The sequence below is a fragment of the Chiloscyllium plagiosum genome, chromosome 35 (assembly GCF_004010195.1).
Source record: "Chiloscyllium plagiosum isolate BGI_BamShark_2017 chromosome 35, ASM401019v2, whole genome shotgun sequence".
Lineage (NCBI taxonomy): Eukaryota > Metazoa > Chordata > Chondrichthyes > Orectolobiformes > Hemiscylliidae > Chiloscyllium > Chiloscyllium plagiosum.
Genome location: NC_057744.1, coordinates 34175862 through 34197543, shown reverse-complemented (window position 1 = coordinate 34197543; position 21682 = coordinate 34175862). Strand labels below are relative to the sequence as shown.

The 21682-nt window shown below is 43.1% G+C and overlaps 1 protein-coding gene across 6 annotated transcripts in view; it reads left to right on the top strand.

Annotated features, from left to right (window-relative positions):
* The first annotated feature begins 963 nt into the window (after positions 1-963).
* kirrel3a (kirre like nephrin family adhesion molecule 3a) overlaps positions 964-21682 on the top strand; it is a 568693-nt gene continuing 547974 nt past the window's right edge. Inside the window, exon 1 of one of the 6 annotated variants that reach the window (XM_043676910.1) lies at positions 964-1512. In XM_043676910.1, coding sequence (XP_043532845.1) covers positions 1467-1512 — 46 coding nt within the window. In that variant the 5' untranslated portion in view covers positions 964-1466. The remainder of the gene's footprint in view (positions 1513-21682) is intronic. The other 5 variants (XM_043676908.1, XM_043676912.1, XM_043676911.1 and 2 more) reach the window with 5 other exon arrangements.

Sequence of the window (21682 nt, the reverse complement as noted above, 5' to 3'; positions counted from 1 at the left end):
CAGGATGTTTAGGCAATGCTGGACAGTGAATGCTTGCAATGTATGGTCTAGATTCAGGGCCCATGAAAAATTGGTGCTGCTGGAAGAGTGTGGTTTGGAGTTGTTTTCTACTGGCCATTCAACTACTTTGTCGGGATCAGCGTTCCATGTGCTGTTTGCGAGGGGAACATCGCTGGGCTATTTGTTGAGTGGAGTGGGTTTGGTATGGCTGGTGACATCTGTGTGACGGTGAGTTTGAATTGCTTTGTAATACTTTGGTTGGGTTTGTTTGGCTTGTTTAGAGCTGGCTGTGACCACTTGTATATGTTTGAGTGGTTTCATGGCCAAGTGGTGACTTGTTTTGGGTTAATAGTGGTCTTGGTTTATTGAGGCTGAACTCTGCAATTGCTGATAATGTTGAAAGATGAGGTTTTTATTGAGTCGGTATAATGAGTTAACTGGGTTTAAAGTGCCTTGTAGTGGGGGTGTTGATTATATCATGGAACCCCACAGTGTAGAAAGAGGCCATTCATCACACTGGGTCTGTGCCAACCCTCAGAAGAGCATCCCACCTAGACTTAGCACCTCCCCTACTCTATCCCCTTGATTCCACATTACCTAATCCATCTAGCGTACACATAGGACACTATGGGCAATTTATCATGGCCAATACACCTAACATGCACATCATTGGACTGTGGGAGGAAACTGGTGCACCCAAAGGAAACACATGCAGACACAGGGAAAGTGTGCAAACTCCACACAGGTAGTTGCCCAAGTCTTGAATTGAACCCAGGTCCCTGGTGCTATGAGACAACAGTGCTAACCACTGAGCCTGTGCCAGTTTCTTCGAGTTGCTCTGTGTTGCGCACATTAGACTGGGCATGCGAGATTCCTATCTGCTAATGACGACTGGGTGCTTATGAGGTGTGCTATCCTTAGCATTTGCTGGATATAGGGGCATTTGTGTTTCCAATACTGATTCACATGAACAGGTCAGTCCTGGGTGTGACAGGTACAGTGCAGATGAGTTAGGAAGGAGGCATATACCTTACCTTAGGTTGACTGAATTTTCCGTCGCACCATTAACGATATTAGCATCACCCTACGTCAAGTTGCCTGTGCTGGGTAAAGGCAGAGACTGTAGCACTGTCCAGTGCCAGGTTGGCACAGGGAAAGTGTGGGTGACTCTGGCACTGTGGTTTGCTTAGTGCTGGGTCTGATTGGTGTACGTGGAGGGTGAGGAGCTGGTACTGTGGGCGGGGTTGTCTCTGCTGGATCTGAATGACTCTCGGTGAGGAGATGGTGCTGAACCGAGGCAAGAGCGGAGACGGGAGCAGGACAGCGGCGAGAGAGCAGTGACTACAGGCGAGCAGATCCTGAGAGAGTGCGGGGAGAGAGAGAGAGAGAGAGAGAGGAATCGCACGGGGAGCGCAGGCAGCAGCTGCAAGGATCGGCGAGCAGAGCACACTCTCTCAGCCCCGGCTATGAGGCCGGTCCTCCCGCTGTTCATCGCCTTACTCCTGCGGGAAGGTAAGAGGCTGGCCGGAGCTGATACACTGCCTGCTTCCTTTAGCTCCAATGTACTGTATTCCTCGTGTTGATCTTCGCTGCTGTGGTTTCTGATCTTTGCTGTTGCTGGGAGCTATGACTGTGTACAGTGACAATAACTCCTGTTATCCTACCTGTTGTTGGTGTGGAGGGTGTGTTTTGGGAAGAAATTGTTAGTTTCTTTTTAATACCGCCCAGAAGTGAGGATATTACCCTCTCAGTGTATCCCCGGGAAAAGGAATTAACCTTTCAATACGCACATCAGGGAAGTTATTACCCTGTCAGTCTGGTGGGGCATATTACCCTGTCAGTCTACCCAGCAATAGGGTATATTACCCTGTCACTCTGCCCCACAGTGGGGTATATTACCCTCTCAGTCTGCCCCACAGTGGGGTATATTACCCTGTCAGTCTACCCAGCAATAGGGTATATTACCCTGTCACTCTGCCCCACAGTGGGGTATATTACCCTGTCAGTCTGCCCCCTGCCCCACAGTGGGGTATATTACCCTGTCAGTCTGCCCCACAGTGGGGTATATTACCCTGTCACTCTGCCCACAGTGGGGTATATTACCCTGTCAGTCTGCCCCACAGTGGGGTATATTACCCTCTCAGTCTGCCCCACAGTGGGGTATATTACCCTCTCAGTCTGCCCCAAAGTGGGGTATATTACCCTGTCAGACTGTCCCACAGTGGGGTATATTACCCTATCAGTCTGCCCCACAGTGGGGTATATTACCCTGTCAGTCTGTTCCACAGTGGGGTATATTATATATTACCCTGTCAGTCTGTTCCACAGTGGGGTATATTACCCTGTCAGTCTGCCCCACAGTGGGATATATTACCCTGTCAGTCTGCCCCAGAGTGGGGTATATTACCCTGTCAGGGCCTGGTGATTATTCCGAATCGCTGCTCAGGGTTTGGGAATGAGTTCCCATGTTTGCGAAAGACTTTCCCGAGAGCGCGAGTGAGCTCCAGGCTTTGGGAATGACTCGATGCGCAGAATGACAGCTCGGTCTTCCCAGGGAAAGTTTCCCTCTTCAGAATGGAGCTGCGCACCGGAATGCAGTGCACAGCGAGTGGGAGAGAGTGAGGGGTTAGCTGCAGCCTGCGGGCTCCTCGGCGTTCCAGAGGACCACAGAGAGGGAGACAGAGAGGGAGACAGAGACCGGGGACTGAATGGTGTGGTCTAGCAGCAGAGGGGAGTGGTCTCTCCGTCAGACTCAATACCATCAAACAGCCAGCAATTCAGTTAGGGACAGACCCTGGCAAGAAAATGATGCTTTCACAGCAAAAGTAACGTGTGTGTGTGTCTGTCTGTCTCTGTGTGTATCTGTCTCTGTATGTGTGTGTCTGTGTGTGCGTGCGTGTGTTTCACACACTCGGCTGTTCCCTTCAAAGAGCAGAATTCAAAGTGTGAAAGGCGAGGAGATGGAAGTCGCAGCTTTACCAGGCACTTTTCACCAGCTTAAAGTGGGTGAGATACTCACAGCGAGTGCCGCTCACTGACTGGGGTGAAAACCAAGCCTGAGTTGTTGCAGACTTGTCCTGCACCTCTCGGTGCGAATCCGACATTGAGCTGAAAATTGTGGCGGCGACGGTGCATTGAAAATATGGGAATAATTCGGATTTTCTATCTCCCCCGCCCCCGGGTCTGTGAGTGTGTGTGTGTCTCAAAGTGTGTGTGTGTGACAGAGAGTGTGTGTTTGAGAGTGTGTGTGTCAGAGAGAGAATGTTTGAGTGTGTGTTTGAGAGTGTGTGAGACAGATTGTGTGGGTGAGAGAATATTAGTGAGTGTGTGTGAGAGAGTGTGTATCTGTGTCTGTGTGTATCTGTATGTATGTGTGTTGTGCGTGTCTGTGTATGTACGTGCGTCTGTGTCAGTGTATGTGTCTGTGTGTGTGTGAGAGAGAGAGAGAGACCCCGTAGTATTTGCAATGCGGGCGTTTTGACTGCGATCGTGTGCAGCTGAAGGTTCCATAGTGTCATGTTGATACAGGAACATTGAAAATTAGCAACAAAAAAGCACCCAGCAATACCACTAGACAGCCAGGCATCGTCGGTGAGTGCCTGCAGAGAGCTGTCTGATACAGGGGTGGGGTGTTAGGAAGATACAAGGATGGTCACTACTGTGAGTCTCATTTTTTTTGGACAGGAGTTAGTTCCATTGTCCGTGTTAAATGGGAACTTGGACACTCCCTGTGCCTACCATCTCCGTTCACATCAGGGTCTGGGCTTGTTCCCACACCTGTTCCTCTGTTATCCCCACATTCGGTTCTGACAACAGGGACAGCAGATGGCCCCAGGGTCTCACCCCCAGTCGCTGCGCTGGGCGAAGACCCCACAGACCTTGTATACCGCGCATTCGGTTTGCAGCAAACACACGGATGATCATTCCGGCTTCTGGGCCTCCCGCAAGCTTCGCTGCTCCCTCTCGGTTAGGACACTGCTCATTATCAGAGACACTGGGTTCACTGAGATCACTGATTACTGCCTGGAGATCCCCAGCACTGGATCTCCTCTGCTGCTGGCGAGACTACCAACATGGGAGCCCAGACTGACTGCCTGCTGTTCAACAATGGGAGGAATCACACTGAGTCTGACCCTGATCTCACTCCATTTCCACATCGATGCATTTTGGAGGAAGTTTGTTGTTTGGTGATTTTTATTTTCGAAAAGCGGAAGGTTTTATCTCCTCCCAATCTGGAAGTGATTAGATTTAGATTAGATTCCCTACAGTGTGAAATCAGACCCTTCGGCCCAACCAGTCCACACCAACCCTCCGAAGAGTAACCCACCCAGATCCATTTCCCTCCCACTAACGCACCTAACACTATGGGTAATTTAGCGTGGCCAATTCACCTGACCTGCACATCTTTGGATTGTGGGAGGAAACCAGAGCACCCGGAGGAAACCCACTCAGACACAGGGCGAATGTGCAAGCTCCACACAGACAGTTGCCCGAGGCTGGAATCCAACCCGGGTGCCTGGCGCTGTGAGGCAGCAGTGCTAACCACTGAGCCCGTGATGGGCCGAACTGCCCCAAATGCTGTGACAGTTGTAAGAAAATCCAAACGAAGTATTTCGATCTGAAAATCACAAAATCACTTGTCACCATTTGCAGGTTGCACTATAAGGGGCATCAGTCTGTTATAATATTCTGTATACCTATCTCACTTGGGACATATAGCCCACTATGGGAGCTGTGGTTAGATCAGAGGGTAGCTGGTGTTATGGTTATGTCAAGGGACTAGTTCCCCTCAAAACAAAATCAATTCACGTGTCTTTCCTCAGTAACAATAGCCATGCATTAACCAAATTGTGATGAAAACGCAGTTGGTGTATTGATGTCTCTACCTGGTTTAATGTCTCAAAGCCTCCTGTCCTGTGTCTCCTTTCTGACCTTCCGACGTTACCTAGCAAGCTATTCAATTGTATCGTCGTTTTCACAGGACACCTAGCTCTGCCCAAACAACTCTAACCCTGAGAATGTTTTAGAAAAAGAAACAGCGCAAAGTACATCTCTCAACCTGCGCGGTCCGCATCACCTGAGTGTAAATACACCCAAAGGAACACACAGATTGTGAATGATGAGGGGCACAGATAGACAGCTGCACTCAGACACACACACACAGCTAAACACACAAGTACACACACATACGCAGCTATATCCACACACATATACACACAGATACAGCTACACACAAATACACACAGCTACGCTCACACATACACACACATACACATAGCTGCATACATACACACAGCTACATACACATACACAGACATACACACAGCTACACACACATACACACTCTTACACACCCACTCACACACTCAAACACATTCAAACACATAACCACAATCTCACACACATATACGCATACACATTCGTACACATGCATACACAATTACATAAATACACACACTGACTGATTCACTCTCACATTCAGTCTTTCACACAGACGTCCACACATTCACTTAAACGCACAGAATTTCACATCCACAGAACCGCAAACATACATGCACTCACATACGCATATGCACACATACTGTTACACACTCGCTGATTCACTCACATGCACATATGTATTCTCTCAAAGTGTCACACGTGCAGTGTTGCACACATACTCATACACACACTTAATCACTTGCATAAACATACTGTCTCACACATACATAGTCACACACAGTTGTATACACACGCATAACCACACAAACACACAATGATACATATGCTCACACCCGCAACCCTCTCTCTTACACACAGTCATACACGCACACAAACTCACGTACATCTTCACACACTCCCATGCCCACTATACCTTAACACATATAGGAATTAGAACTGGGAGATTGTCATAGCAAGCAATAATAGTGTCCGGAAGATATAAGCCTTGAATGATGAAAGTAGAGTGTACACGTGTTAACTAACGAAGGGTAGGAGGCGAGGATAACGTCGGCAGGACGCTTCAGATGTAGCTCTGATCACGGGAAGGACTGCAAAGGGGTTCCTCTGACTTTGTGAGCAAGCCGAGCTATGTCAGCAGCGGTGACAGGGTGAGCCAGATCAGTAACTGAGTGACCGGATCAGCACTGAGAGATCTCCAACAGCTGCTCTCTTCCTCCAGCAATAATACCGCCTCTAATCCGCTAATCCTCGCCTCTAATCCACTAATCCCTGCAATCTGCTTCTCTCAGATTCTCAGAGACTCATCCCGCAGCAGTCTCGCCTTGCCTTGGGCTAAAACTTGCTCCTCCAGAGGATTCTACACTATTTTACATGTCATCTTGAATTAGTCCAAGACCTTGTAATGAAATATTTATAATTGTCTCATCAGAATCCATACAAATTTTAATCAAAGCATCTGCAACATTCTGTAAAAATGATTTGAAACATGTTATCATGGGAATAAATAGTAAAAGTGTAACATTATAAAATAGCAGGAATATTAAAAGTAATTTATAATTTTGATCAAATTTATGATACTTGGGACACGCTTATCCTCACAGATTTTGAATTGCTAGCAACTCTTTCAATCTTTTTTGTTTGTTGGGTTTTTTTTATTAACCCCGTGAGCGCAATGATTTCGGATCGCGCAGTGAGCAAAGCTTGTTCCTTTGTAAATTCGTTGTTAGTCTCATTTTTCAGCGAAACAAATGCAAATGGGCTTTTTGAACAAGCTTTTGGAGTTAGATTTTCCTCTGTAAATGCATAATCCAGTTTTGGTTCCTTCTGCTCTCCCTGCTCCAGTTTGAAGGTTTGTATGATAGGATGCTTTTCTTTTCCCAGACCATAGCGACAGCAGGGCTTAAACTGCTAAAGTACAGATTGAAATAGACTGCGCCGCTTCAGTTTAGGAGGTTGCTGGATGCCCTCATGGAAGCGTCCTAAATGCTAAAAAAAAAAGGATTTAAAAGGTTAAACACAATGCCTCCAGGACAGCAATCTTTAAATTTGAAACAAGCTATTTAATCAGGAGAGTTTTCGTTTGTTGTACAAAAAATCATGACTATCTTGAATTCCCTCTCCCCAAAAAGACTGTGGAGACGGAGGTCAATTGAAATGTCCAAGGTTAAGATTGATTGGGTTTTATTTTGTTGTTCAGTGAAGGGATTTGGAGGAAAAACAGGTAAATGGAACTGAGGTACAGCTCAGCCATGGTTAAACAGCTTCTCAGGACTGAGGAGCCCTCTCCTGCTCCTTTTTCAACTTTTCCCCATTTCAGCTCGATTGGAGTGAGGAGAATTCCCTCACAAAATCAGAAGGTGATTGCACGAGCCCCCCCCCCCCCCCTACACATGGCCCAGCAACAATGGACAGCTCCACAAGCGCATTGAAGTCCTTACGTTAATAAGATAGCACCGATTTCAAAGGTGAATCCTTTCCCCGGCTATTTCAGCACACCTCAGTGTAGGTGTAGGTTACGGTGATCAAGCGGGTGGACAAGTTGTGTTCTGCTTTCACTCAAAACCCCATACTAAATAATACGTTTAACGTTTTGTTGCAAAGATGACAATATATAATGCCTTGGTTTAATTTTCTAGAAATTAATTTCAGGACTCATTAAAATGTACTCATCAAAATTGATTTCGGCTTTTGAAGATCCATTATGATAAAATGTAATTGTATTTGACTGAGCAGTTCACTTGAGTATATGGCTCTGAACTGATTTATATTGAAAATGCCACAACAGTTAGTAAATACGCGATCTGGTACACTGGAGAAACAACTTTCTTGTGCCACTATGTTGCATTATTCCAAACAGATCCCCACTAATGGATTACTGATTGACTTGTATACACTGTTAAGTGGGTGAACATAGATCCATTTTGTGCACTGCAAGATCCCAGTAACGCAAGAGAGATGGAGAACCAAATAATCTGTTTGTAGTTGTATTGCCCAGAACACTAGAGAACTGTCCTGCATTTCATACCATTTACACCAACCCAAGCAGATGAATAGGGCATTCAGATCCTTGGCTTCATAGCTATGTGAAAGATGGAACAGAGCAGCACTCTCCCTCAAGATTCAGCCTCTCAAAGAGGCCTTGAAGTCAGAAGCAAAATTGGTACTAAATGGTCAAGGTAACTATGACATCGAATGAAAATAAAATACTGTGGATGCTGGAAGTCTGAAATAAAATCAGGAAGCATGGAGAAACTCAGCATATCTGTGGAGAGAGAAACAGAATTAATGTTTGCATTCAGTATGATTCTTCTTTGGAAGTGGTGAACTATAATGCCAAGCCAGGCAGACCCTCAGATCCAGGGTTTGAACTCTACAGGTGGGTGCTCTCATTCTTAGCTGTGGGTCAGTGGATAGGTTTCTTAGCTCTTTCTCAGAGGTTCTTAACTCAAATGCCACATGAAACATTTGAGTGTGAACATCTGATGCAATTTACACAGAACCCCTGTAGTGCTGAAAGAGGCCGTTTGGCCAATGTTGTTTGCAGCAGCCCTTCAAAGAGTATTTCACCCAAACCAACTCCCACCATAGGCTCTGTAACCCTGCATTTCCCATGATTAATCCACCTAACCTGCACATCACTGGACTGCGGGAGGAAACCGGAGCACCCGGAGAAAAGCCACACAGACTTGGGGAGAATATTGTGATAAACTTTTAAAAGCTTATTTTGTTCTTTGTTTTTTTTTGAAGCGAGGTTGTAAAGGCAGAGGTACTGAAGAGTCTAATTTAACAAAGGGAGATGAGTAGCCAGTTCTCCCAGTTGAGGATTTTTCCAGTTTATGTTTGAGTTGTAGCAGTCAAGATGTGTGAGTCCAAGAGAGTTTCAGTAAAGGATTCATCTGACTTTCTCTGCAATCTCTCTCTTGATGTTCCTGCCTCCAGCCTGTAAGAAACTAGGTTTGAATTTATCATTTTTGTCAAGGGGTGTGTTCATGGATGTTAATAATTGCTCTATCTGGTTGGTTAAGTTTTCCCATAGTTAAGTGATTCTAAATGCTGCTTTCTTTTGCTTGTGTTTCTACTGTACTGTTTAAATAAATTCTGTTTTGCTTAAAGCCCATTGTTTGACCCGCTGCATAACACATGGAACACCCACTTCACATCTGCCTTTAAATAAGACAAAGTTAGGGTTTAGGCTGCCTTCTTAAACTATTTTGAGGGGGTCTGGCCCAGTCTATAAAAGCTTGTTGAAGATGTGTCTTTATTTCTAGTGAGATATTATTAATCTGAGGCTCTGGCTTCTCTCTTCAGTGAACCAAAAGGATCTTGTGGTGCAATACAAAGATAACAGGGAAATTATTCTTCAACATTTACCTCTCAATCAACATTGCTAACCACAAAATTTAGATTGTTGTTGCAGAATCTTAGTAATGTACAACATGAAGGATTCATTCCTTACATCACAGCAATGGCCACACTTGAAAAGTGCTTAAATTTAAAGCACCCAAGGCTGTCATGACATCACAAAGGCACTTTATAAACACAGATATAGATTTTCTTTTAACCAGGCAGCAACTGTGGTGGTACAATTGTCCTTATCAATGCTGAATCTAAGAAGTCAAATTCTACCAGGATTTTGGTGATTGACTCTATCAGTGAATCCTCATGAGAAATCCAGAGGTGTGGATTTGAAACCAGGAGTGGATTAAGGCTTGGCTCTGAAACCTTCAATATCGAACAACCTGCCAACATTCACTGTTCAAAATCACACAAAGAGTAAATGGAGTTGAGTGAGATGCTGCAGAGTTGTTGATGACAAATTATAGAGCTGCTGACAGTCTGCCTTTTCTGTTCTGGAAGTCTCTGATGAAGGTACTAATTGCATTCTGTATAAAACTGCGACAGCACCAAATCCTCTCACAATAAACTGCACTGGGAATGAGTGATTTTTGGAAGATAAAACAGGCAGCAGTTAATTGGTAAGAGACATTGCCATCTCTAAAAGAGGACTGGATGGTGATAAGGTGTTGTTAGAGAGGGAGAATCACACCAAGCTGTTCACACATGTCCCCACATTCACCTTCACTAAAAATTGATCATTCTGCCATTATTTGCCTCCCCAGCCTCAGAAATTAACTTTCTCACATCTCCATAATCTCACTCTCACTCAATTCCCCCACCCTCATCCATTCAATCTTCCCACCCACACTCAGTCCGCTCACCCTCAACACTGTCATCCAAACTCAGTCTCTTCACCCTTACTTACATTCCATGCCCTCACCCAGACCCATACACAATTCCCACACTCTCACTCCCACTAAATTCTCTCACTCACACTGTATTCCTTCATTTAATACCCCTCACATGCACATTCCATCACCTCATACTCAGCCATTCTCAATCCTGCCTTGCTTGTCTGACATTGATTGCTGCTTCCCCTTTCTCCCCATGAGTGAAAGTCTATTTAGTTACTTCTTTGAGGAATATGCTGCCATCTTCTTACATCTATTCATGCCACCTTTATACCTTATTGTTCTAATTTGCCATTACCTCACCAATAACTACTTTTCATTTCTTTTTTATCTTATCCATTTGATGTAAATGTAAAGCCATTTGAGGCACCATTCCAAATTGTGAATACCATTCACCAAATCTCTGCAGTCTCATTTACATACTTGAGTATGAGTGGTGTGTGATAATTATTAGTGGAGAGATCTGGCTAATTTCTCACATTATCAACCATAGGCAAGTTTTTAACTGCTGCCTACCCTGACTTTAACGACATAAGCAGAGAAGTCATGGATCTTCACAATACTTGTCCATATTGATTCAATAAATAAATAAAGCAAGACATGAATTTATTTAGAATCCATTATTGCCTCAGTGCACTCTACAGTACAGCCCATGAAACCAGTGGGAGCAAATAACAGAGCCAGAATGTAGAAAATACAACAATCAATTTGCACACAGCAAGCTCCAAAATTATCAGTGAAATCGAAACCCAAACAGTTTGGATTCACAATGTCAGCCAAGACACAAAAGAAAATACCCAAGCTATTTTTCAAATTATGAAATGAAACCTTTAATGGTCACCTGAAGGGAAAATAGATTCTGATTTAAAATCTCATCTGAAAGCTGCCATCTTGCTTGGTACTGGGATCAAGGAGGTGTGTCTTCTTACAGATGAAATGTTAAACTGATGATTGTTTGCTTGAAGACCAGCCCAAGATATGGACTGGAAAATGTCTGAAACCCACAGCCTTCTAAATAAGAGCTCACCCAACTGAACTGCAGCTGACACTCACTATGACAGAAGTATTTTGCTCATCGAACCACTCTGGTCCCATAGCAATCGTCAAGTCATGATGTATGGAGGTCATTTGACCCATTAAGTTCGTGCCAGCTCTCTGTGGAGTAATCCGGTCAGTGCTAATCCACTGCTCTTTTCTCCAGCCTTGAACACTTTGTCAAGATCCTATCCAATTTCCTTTTGAAAGAAGTGATTTTCTCTGCTTCCAATCTGTTTGTTGGTAACAAGTTCCAGCTTATTACCATTGGCTGCACAAAATGGTTCTTCCTCATATCTCCACGGCATCTTTTGTTTAAAATCTGAAACCTGAGTCCTGTAGTCTTTAAACCATAAACTGATAGAAAAAAACTTTATTTGTCCTTCCTAGTCGCCTCTACCAATTCACCCTTCATTTCATTTTTCTCTGAAAAAAAAAGCCCATTTTCATCAACCTAATCTCTGAACCAAAATCCTTCATCCCTGGTACCATTCTGATAAATATCCTTTGCATTCTCTCTGGAACCGTCATATTCTTCCAAAGTGCATGTACTTTATTCATGGCTGAACCAAAGATGCAAAAAGGTTCAGCATTAGCATTTGTTCTCAATGCCTCTATTTATGAAGTTTAGGATCCCATATGCTTTACTAATGACTCTGTCAATTTGTCCTGCTACATTTGAAGATTTATGTACATGAATTGCCAGGTCTTTCTGTCTCTGCACTCTCCTTAGGAAGTCATTATGTCTATATTGCTTTCCCTATCCCTTCTGTCAAGATGCAGCACCTCACACTTCCCTGTATCAAGTTCCATCTGCTATCTGTCTGTCTATTCTGTTAGTCCATCTATGTCCTGTTGCAATTGATTGACATTTTCCTTAATGTGTGTTACATTTATATGTTTGGTATCTTTGCCAAATTTTGAAATGTCACCCTCTATTCCAAAATCTAGGTCATTATGTAAGCAAATTCAACAGTCATGCTAGCGTTGAACCTTGAAAAACATCACTGTTTACCAACCAGCAGTCTGAAAAAAGTAACTGTTTACAGTGACCCTGATGGTGTCTGTCCTTCACCCAATAGTTACCCAGTTGGATACTGATTTTCGTGTCACACAAGTTGCAATTTTGCTAACCAGCTTGTTATATGGTACCTTGACAGAAATTTCTTAAAATCCACATAATAAAACATTTGCTACATTCTTACATTAAACTTCTCTTACTTAGTCAAAAGAAAAGAATAGCTAATGTATAATATGTATCATACAAAATCATGCTTTCGTCTTTCATTCAGTCAAACTCCCCACATGTATATATCATAGCATCCCTACAGTGTGGAAACAGGCCCTTCAGCCCAACAAGTCCACACCAACGAGTGACCCACCCCCCTATATTTACCCCTGACTAATCAACCTAACCTACACAACCCTGATCACTATGGACAATTTAGCATAGCCAAACCACCTACCCCACACATCTTTGGACTGTGGGAGGAAACCCATGCAGACACAGGGTGAATGTGCAAATTCCATGCAGTCACCTGAGGCAGGAATTGAACCCAGGTCTCTGGCACTGTGAGGCAGTAGCGCTAACCACTGAGCTACCATGCCACCATGTGTGTAGATTTCCTCAATTATTACTCATCAGTGGTGCTAAACTGGCTGATGTGTAGATAGCAGGAATGTCCTCCCATACTCTCTTGAATAAGGGTGCCATATTTGCCACATTCTAATCTTTAAGGTTGGAATGTTTTGGTAAGCCCTTTCATTTTCTCTACCATCAATTCCCTTATCAATCTGGGGCTTAAGAGATCTGACCATGTAAGAACAGGTAATTCAGCTCCCCTCTTTATGACTACCTCCCTGAAGTTTGCAACAAATATCTTTATTGTTTTTTAGCACACAGCTCTCACACTTCAATTAAAGTGTGGTACTCATCAAAACTAAGAAATCACAAGAACCATAAGAAATTTACAAGGCTTTCTTGAGTGAAATAATAAAGAATCATATTGGCCATAAACTGCAAGAACAAATCATAAAACACAACATCAAATGCATACACAGACACAGGTAATATGTTTTAAAAAGGAGAGAATATCTTGTATGGGTTGGAAGGAAAAAGACTAAATTTATAGGGTTTAATTGTCCTGAGAGTTCTTAAGGAGTTAAATTTGTAACATCGATCATAGTCGTTTAATAAAATGTATCCTCAACATTGGTGATTTGTAGATAATTTGGAGTTCTTGGTGAATGTCTGTTTTCCACTTTGTTTTCTCACTAGATGTTGTCTGAGTAATATTGAGAGGTTGAGACTTCACATTCTGTTGTTACAAATTCATTTGTCCTTCTCTCTGTTCTACTGCTCAAGACAGATATTGAAATATGATTGAAAACATCAAATACTGGAGATCACAGCAGGTCAGGCAGCATTCATGGAGAGAAAGCAGGCTAACATTTCAAGTCCAGATGACTCTTCATCAGACATTTGCTCTATCTTCATCAATGTTGCTTAACCTGCTGTGATTGTCAGTATATTTTTCAGTACAGATTCCAACATCTGTATTCATTTGCTCCCACACTGAAATATGATTCATTTGTATATTCCCAAGTCTAGCTGAATGGTTGCAGGCAACAGTTAATGGGCAAGCTGTGCACTTATTATTTAAGTGTGAATTAAATAGTGGACATAAATTTACCTCAGTTGCCTGGTTTCAGTTGTTTGAGATAAAATATTCATTTCAGTTCAGAAAGTTTTGTCTTCTTCCATGTGGATCCCTTCAGCTCACCTTAATCTACGACAGTGACAGTTAGTTCATGCTAGTATTTTCTCTTTTCTTAAAAACTGCATTTGTTCATGAAAGGTTTCAGGGATCACAGGGATAATTGAAAAGTCCTTTTTTAACCACAATCATATCACTAAGCTTGTCAGACCAGGTGATTTATCCACTTAAAACAAAACGAAGCTTTCCAGTAAAGCCTGCTGTCAATTTTCATCTCTTTCATTGTCACTGCATTTCCACTAATACTGATATTTTATCCCCTTGGTTAGTAGATATCGGTATAAAGTACATTACTCTTCAAGCATTCCATCCTTGTTCAGCACTTCTTGCACATATCACCTTTTCTGGTTCAAATAGACCTGGACTCTTGCAACCCATTTACTATCTACATATTGATAAAATATTTTTGGGTACTTTTAATGATATCAAGCATTCTATTATCATGTTCTACTTTGATTAGATTAGATTACAGTGTGGAAACAGGCCCTTCGGCCCAATAAGTCCACACCGACCCGCCGAAGCGCAACCCACCCATACCCCTACATTTACCCCTTACCTAACACTATGGGCAATTTTAGTATGGCCAATTCACCTGACCTGCACATCTTTGGACTGTGGGAGGAAACCAGAGCACCCGGAGGAAACCCACGCAGACACAGGGAGAACGTGCAAACTCCACACAGTCAGTCGCCTGAGGCGGGAATTGAACCAGGATCTCTGGCGCTGTGAGGCAGCAGTGCTAACCACTGGGCCACCGTGCTGCCCACAGTCTTTGACAGTCTTGTTTTTTCTCATTCCCCCTTTAACTTATTGCTTTTTACATGTTCCTCACTTGAAATTTGCTTCTTACACCTACTTTTCAAAATTGCATCCTATTGTCAACCTTCCCTGGCTTCCAAGGTACTCCGACATTACTTCACTTGCCTTTCTGTCTTGCTAGAATGTACCTATCCCATTTCACCAAAGTTGCACTCTTAAGGATACTTGTTGTAATTTTTGGGTTTCGGTGTTTAAATTCCTGATGTCTTTGAATCTTCTGCTTTTGTTTTTTAATCTGTCGGTTGTTGTGTGTGTTTAATGAGTCTCCTTGAGGAGCTCAGTAAGTTTACAATACTTTTACTGCACAGTTCCCGGGTGAAGCCAGCCCATGTCAAAGATCAAAGGCTCCTTTGTCAGTTGGCTGTAAAGATCAAAGCTAAAGCGAGCTTAGGCAATGTCAGACCAGCTCCACATCCAAACAAAAATAGGGAGTTTGACATTAATTGACACTAAGTCAGCAATCTGATTCAGAGGATGAAAAGGGCAACTGAAGTGGACATCAAATCTGATTATGACACACCAAATGTCACTTTATCTTGAGGTCAATGGCGTAAGGAAGAATTTTACTCTGTGAACTACACTGTCACCAGGCCAATGCAGGAATCTATGTGTTCCCATTAATAAAGAAGCTGACTTAAACTCAGACCTTGAAAATGATTTGGACTCCTGATTATCACATGAATATGGTAAATAGTGAAGGTCCTTTCCCAGGATAAGGGAGTCCAGAACTAGAGAGCATAGGTTTAAGGTGAGAGGGGAAAGATTTAAAAGGGACCTAAAGGGCAACGGTTTCACACAGAGGGTGGTACGTGTATGGAATGAGCGGCCAGAGGAAGTGGTGGAGCCTGGTACAATTTAACAACATTTAAAAAGCATCTGGATGAGAATATGAATAGGAAGGGTTTAGATGGATATGAACCAAATGCTGGCTTTGGGACTAGATTAATTTAGGATATCTGGTTGGCATGGGTGAGATGGACTGAAGGATCTGTTTCTGTGCTGTAGATCTCTATGGCTCTATGAATCTATGGTCTAAGACCAGACCAGTCTGGATCCCCAAGAGGACTCCACTTGGTCCGGGATTGAATAGATCCACCTGGGGATATGAGCAGATTGTTAGATTGTTCATTGTAGATGGCCTAGGAGCTGAGACTCCTGTCTTTAAAAGTCCATCCTATGTTTTACACCCAGTGCCCTTAATGAGGTGATGAAGACCTCCTTGCAAAGTCTTCAAGGACCATTGCCATTACACTTGGAGCTGAGATGTCTTAACTCTTCAGTCAAGCTTGCAGCAATTTGGCTAACAAATACCCTCTAGTGCACCGAGCAAGCAGGGCCACAAAGTCTTTTTGGGCCACAAAATTTAACTTCTGGTAACATCTAGGTCTTTATGCCTGAAAATCTTAAAGAGGACTGATTGTTTCTTCCAGTATTGCCCTTCTGACAAAGTTAAAGGGCTACAGAGATAGGGTTGGGAAGTGGGACTAGCTGGGTAGCTTTTTCAGGAGTAGGGACAGGCACAATGGGTCAAATGGCCTCCTTCTGTACTGTCAAATTCCATAATTCTATAAAGATCTATCATCCTAAAGTACCAAATTGTGACGACCAACACAATGAGCTTCCTTGATCCATAATCCTGTATTCAGTTTCAATATTGAGATATAAGAACTAATATGAATGGGGCCAACAGCTGAGGCATACTTTCTGCACCAGAATGGGCTGGATTAAGATCAGCAGGAGGACCTCTGACTACTGCTTTACTTCCTACATCGAGAAAGCCAATTGTAGTCCTGATTGCCATGAGCTAATTTGCACAGAACAAAGGTCAAACCTGCCACCAGCAGACTTGTCTTTACTGATCTGACCATTGGAAGACTGCAAGCTGAGAGACACCTACACCATTTAGAACATAGAACACAGAGCAGTACAACACAATACAGGCCCTTCAGCCCTTGATGTTATACTGACCTTTTATCCTACCCAAAGATCAGACTAACCTACATACACTTCATTTTACTATCAACCATGTGCCCATCCAAGAGTTTCTTAAATGTCCTTAATGTCTCTGACCCTACTATCACTGCTGGCAGTGCATTATGTGTACCCACCACTCTCTGAGTAAAGAAACTACCTCTGACATCTCCCCTAAACTTTCCTCGTGATTGCCATTTCCACCCTGGGAAAAAGTCTCTGACTAATCACTCTATGCCTCTCATCATCTTGTACACCTCTATCAAGTCACCTCTCATCCTTCTTCACTCCAATAAGAAAAACCCTAGCTCCCTCAAACTTTCTTCATAAGAAATGCCCTTCAGTCGAGGCAGCATCCTGGTAAATCTCCTCTGCACCATCTCTAAAGCTTCCACATCTTTTCTATGATGAGATTCTTTAATACTGTGGGGCTGGATTTTACGTTTACACCCTTCACCCACAGTGGTGTGTTTGAAAAGGGAAGAGGGTTGGGGGGAGCAATGCATAAAAAGTATCATGTGGCCATCTTGCCAAGCCTCAACCTGTCTCCCACTTTACATGGGTTCAATGCCAGTATTGGAGACCCCACCTACTCTTGAGCTAATAAAGGCCCTTGAGTGGTTATTATTGGCCACTTAAATATTTCATTACATTTTTGCCACCATTTATCTCTATGGAGGAGGAGGCAGGTAGCTGCAGCTTTTTTCTGGGAGAGTTGGTGTCAGGTAACAGGATGGAGACCTACTTCGGAGATCTTTTGTGCCCATTGTGCCCTTGCCAAGCTCTTCACCCTCCTTCATACCTTTCCCTGGCCTTTCAAACCCCAATACCCTCTCCCACTTGCCATGCTGGAGTCTGCTAACCAGATCCTGTTGATTCCCTGGACTCCATAATCTCCTCTCTTCTTTGAGAAGTTGCCATGGTCACCACTAAGATCTTGTCATGTTGCGAGACAGTCAACATTTTGGCCGGTGTCCTCTCAACTAACCTTCTGGTGGGAAAATCAGGGAGGGGGGGATGTTACAGAGAAAACAATGCTCATGAAAACTAATCCTATATCTGCAGCCATAATGATATTCCTCCCCAACACAGAAAAGGGGATGAAACAGCTGGAGGCAAGAAAAATAAACAGTGATACTTAGAAATGAATGTACTGGTCATACCGAAGCACAATGTTGGAATATGAGTCAGACCAGTGTGCGTCATTCACAGGTTTTACTGGTTTTTCCTTTCGGAGAGTTTCCACTTTTCCTTTTAACAATGTTCTCAACATCAGTTGATCTTTCACAGCAAAGCTTAGTAGAGCTTGGGATTTTCAGCCTGTCCAGTTGCTCTCAGACCATTTGTTGAAGTTGGCAAAGGTTATCAATTCAGGCACTTGTAAACTGCTGAGGGGCAGTTATGTATCTCTGTACTTCTCAAGGCAGGAGTGAGGGAGCACTGCACAGCATGTGTAAGTTATTTGTCATGAAAAAGTTGTTTGGTGCAGCTGAATGAAGAGCCGTTAAGTTCTCCCAGTATCCCAGATGACATTTCCTTTCAGATTTCACCAAGACAAACAAGTAGTTTCTTTAACAAAATGAGAAGTTGCTGGAAAGCTCAACAGATCTGCTCAACATCTGCAGACAGAAAGCAGAGTTAATGTTTTGGGTCCAGTGATCCTTGCTCAGAATGGTTTCTTTACCTCATTGTGGGATCCTTCTCTGATTTCCAATAGTTTCTGCATGATTAGATGCAATGTACTCCAAAAGCTGCACATTGTGAAATCCTTTGAGATGTGATGAAGCACTGCACAAACTCAAGTTCATTCTATCTCTCCCAGCTGGCATGAAATCAATAACATTGCAAATTTGCCAACTGTGGTCTGACGAGTGATTATTTTCTAAAGTGAATTAATTCCAAAGGAGCCGTGTTCCTGCTCCCTCACCAGGTTTGGGAGCTATTTGTTGTTTTTTTAAATCTCTAAGTCTTTTCTTCATTCCTTCTATCCCAATGCCACAGTTTCCCTTGAGAGAATTCTATTTCACTGATAATGGCTGCTGTTTCTTAACACACAGAAATGGTGCTTGCACATTTGTGAGCTGCAAACTGCAACCAGGTTGGTGGAGATTTGGAAGCAGCAACCAAATCTTTTAGTAATTTCTCATCAACCTGTTTCAGAGACGACATCACACATCACTGGAGCTGGTGGAACTAGAACCTCCTGGTCCACAGATAAGGACACTGCCACTGCATCATGAAAGTCCTCCCAAATCCCTTATAGTTAGACTCCTTAAAGACCCTATCTGGTGTACAGGCTGAGCAATGAGGAATGGCCTGAGGGAAAAAGCCTTCTACAAAATACCATTTGGGAATTTTGCCCATTGTAGTACTCCTCCTGATTTTTATCAAAATCCTTGATGAAGAGGCTTGGAATGGCAGGGAACATCCAACATCACAACTAATATCCCAATTATTAACATTTAATCCTCATCAAGTATCTTAGAAATCAAGGTGACTATTTCTAATGGCATTATCCCAAATGGACAGTCTATCCTCACCCAAAGAACAATACTTATGACTAGAATCTATGAATCCCTACAGTGTGGAAAGAGGCCGTTCAGCCCAGTGATTCCACACTGACTCTCTGAAGAACATCTGACTTTGACCTTCCCCCATAACCCTGCATTTTCCCATGGCAACCTACATAGCCTGCACATCCCTGAACACTGTGGGCAATTTAGCCTGGCCAAACCACCCAGTCTGTATAGCTTTAGACTGGGGGAAGAAACTGGTGAAAACAAATACAGACCATGAGGAGAATGTGCAAACTCTACACTGGCAGTCACCTGGGGTTGGAATCAAACTCAGGTCCCTTGCACTTTGAGGCAGCAGTGTTAACCACTAAGCCACCATGCTGCACTAGGAGATATGGATGTAAGGTTTGGGGTAAGAGATGCAGAAGGACTGGAACTTGTTATATAAGACAGTTAGGACTGGTTAGAGTTCCCTGATGTCACAAAGTACGTACGACACACCCGGATATAAAGGATTGTTCCTAGGAGAAGCTAGCCAGTTCTCCAAGTGTCTGAACTGGTTCCTGAGTAATTGTTCATAATGTTAACAGTGTGGAGCTAATGTAGTATTTAGTTTAGCCTGATGTCTCACAAAACACATAAATTGATCTTAGATATAATGTAAGTGGTCGTTAAGTATTTTTGAAATAACCTGTTTACCGTTCAAGATTATAGAACTATCTTCTGCCTAAAACATAATTCCCCGCATGGTATAGCAGCCTATACCAATTTCAGCTGAAGGAGTGTAGAGGGTAGCAAAGCTGCTCAAGTTATCTCGGATCATATTCACCATTCAATCAGAACTAACTGTTGACAAAGGTCGTGGGAAGTGTAAATAATTAGTGATTTAAAAGTAAATCAGGTGGTCACCTGAAGGAAGTAAATATACAGGGATATAGCAGAAGATGCGTTACTCTAGGAAGAATTAGCATTGACTTGAAGGGTCAATTGTTCTGATTTTGTGATTCGAAGACTCAGGAGGTTCCCAGAGCAGGTCACTGCCGTCGGGACTAAGAGTCTTGTTTATTTGTTTGAATGTGGGCGAGATGATTAGAAAGTCACTGAAGAATTTTTATTATTAGTCAGTCCAGTAATTCAGGAAATGCATGAAAGCATGGGACCAGGCCAAGTTTATCCTCATCCAAAATGTCTGCAGAGTTCTCCCAATCCCATCATGAGGTTCAGCAAGATTTCAGCAAAATAAGGTGGTGGCACGGTGGCTCAGAGGTTAACACTGCTACCTCACACCACCAGGGACCTGGGCTCAATTCCAGCTTTGGACAACTGTCTGTGTAGAGTTTGCACATTTTCTTCATGTCTGCGTGGGTTTCCTCCAGGTGCTCCAGTTTTCTCCCGTGGTCCAAAGATATGCAGGTTAGGGGAACTAGCCATGCTAAATTGCCCATAGTTTCCAGGGATGTGAAGGTTAGGGGGATATGCCATTGGAAATTCAGGGTTCTAGGGATAGGGATGGGGATGGGTCAGACAGTCATTCTGGACTTGATGGGCTGAATGGCCTGCTTCCACACTGTAGGGATTCGATGATTCCGACAGTTGATGGCAGTTTCCCTCGATCACTAACTCCAATTCTGCTGCTGAAGGAATTCTGGGCACTTGCATTCACACTGGAAATGGAAGAGCTGCAGAGAAAATTCATTCCCCTTGATCTTTCAAAGCAGAGTATCTGAAACATTGGCACTATAGACATTGGTTTGTGTCAACGCAAGCTGACGTTGGACCTTGGGCCTCATTTATATGAGACTATGTATTTGAAGGAAGTTAAAAATCACACAACACCAGGTTATAGTCCAACAGGTTTAATTGGAAGCCAATTAAACCTGTTGGACTATAACCTGGTGTTGTGTGATTTTTAACTTTGTACACCCCAGTCCAACACCGGCATCTCCAAATCATGACTACTATATTTGAAGGAAAACATTATCTTGTTAGGCCTGGCCTATAAGGTTCCTTTTAAGGGTCATTAGCTAGCAGTGCGTTTTATTGATTGTAAGTAGCTGCATTCAGGGCAATTGCTGCAATGACACTGCAAACACACAGTGGGAACTTGACTTATTAATGGAAGGGGAGTTGGATTTGCATCTGTTTCATTAATACAATGGATAGTATATGCCAATGTACTATTACGGCCAATCTGCTTCAAGCTCCATCTTGCAAATAAAAATAACACAAGATACCATTGATTTTAGACTGTAATTTTAATGTAAGGAAATATTAGAAAAAACGTTAATCATTCTTTTTCAACAGTTTTAAAAATATTTCCAGCTTTACTAATGACTATTGCTTTGTTAATAAAAGTTCATGTCTACTGCTTTTA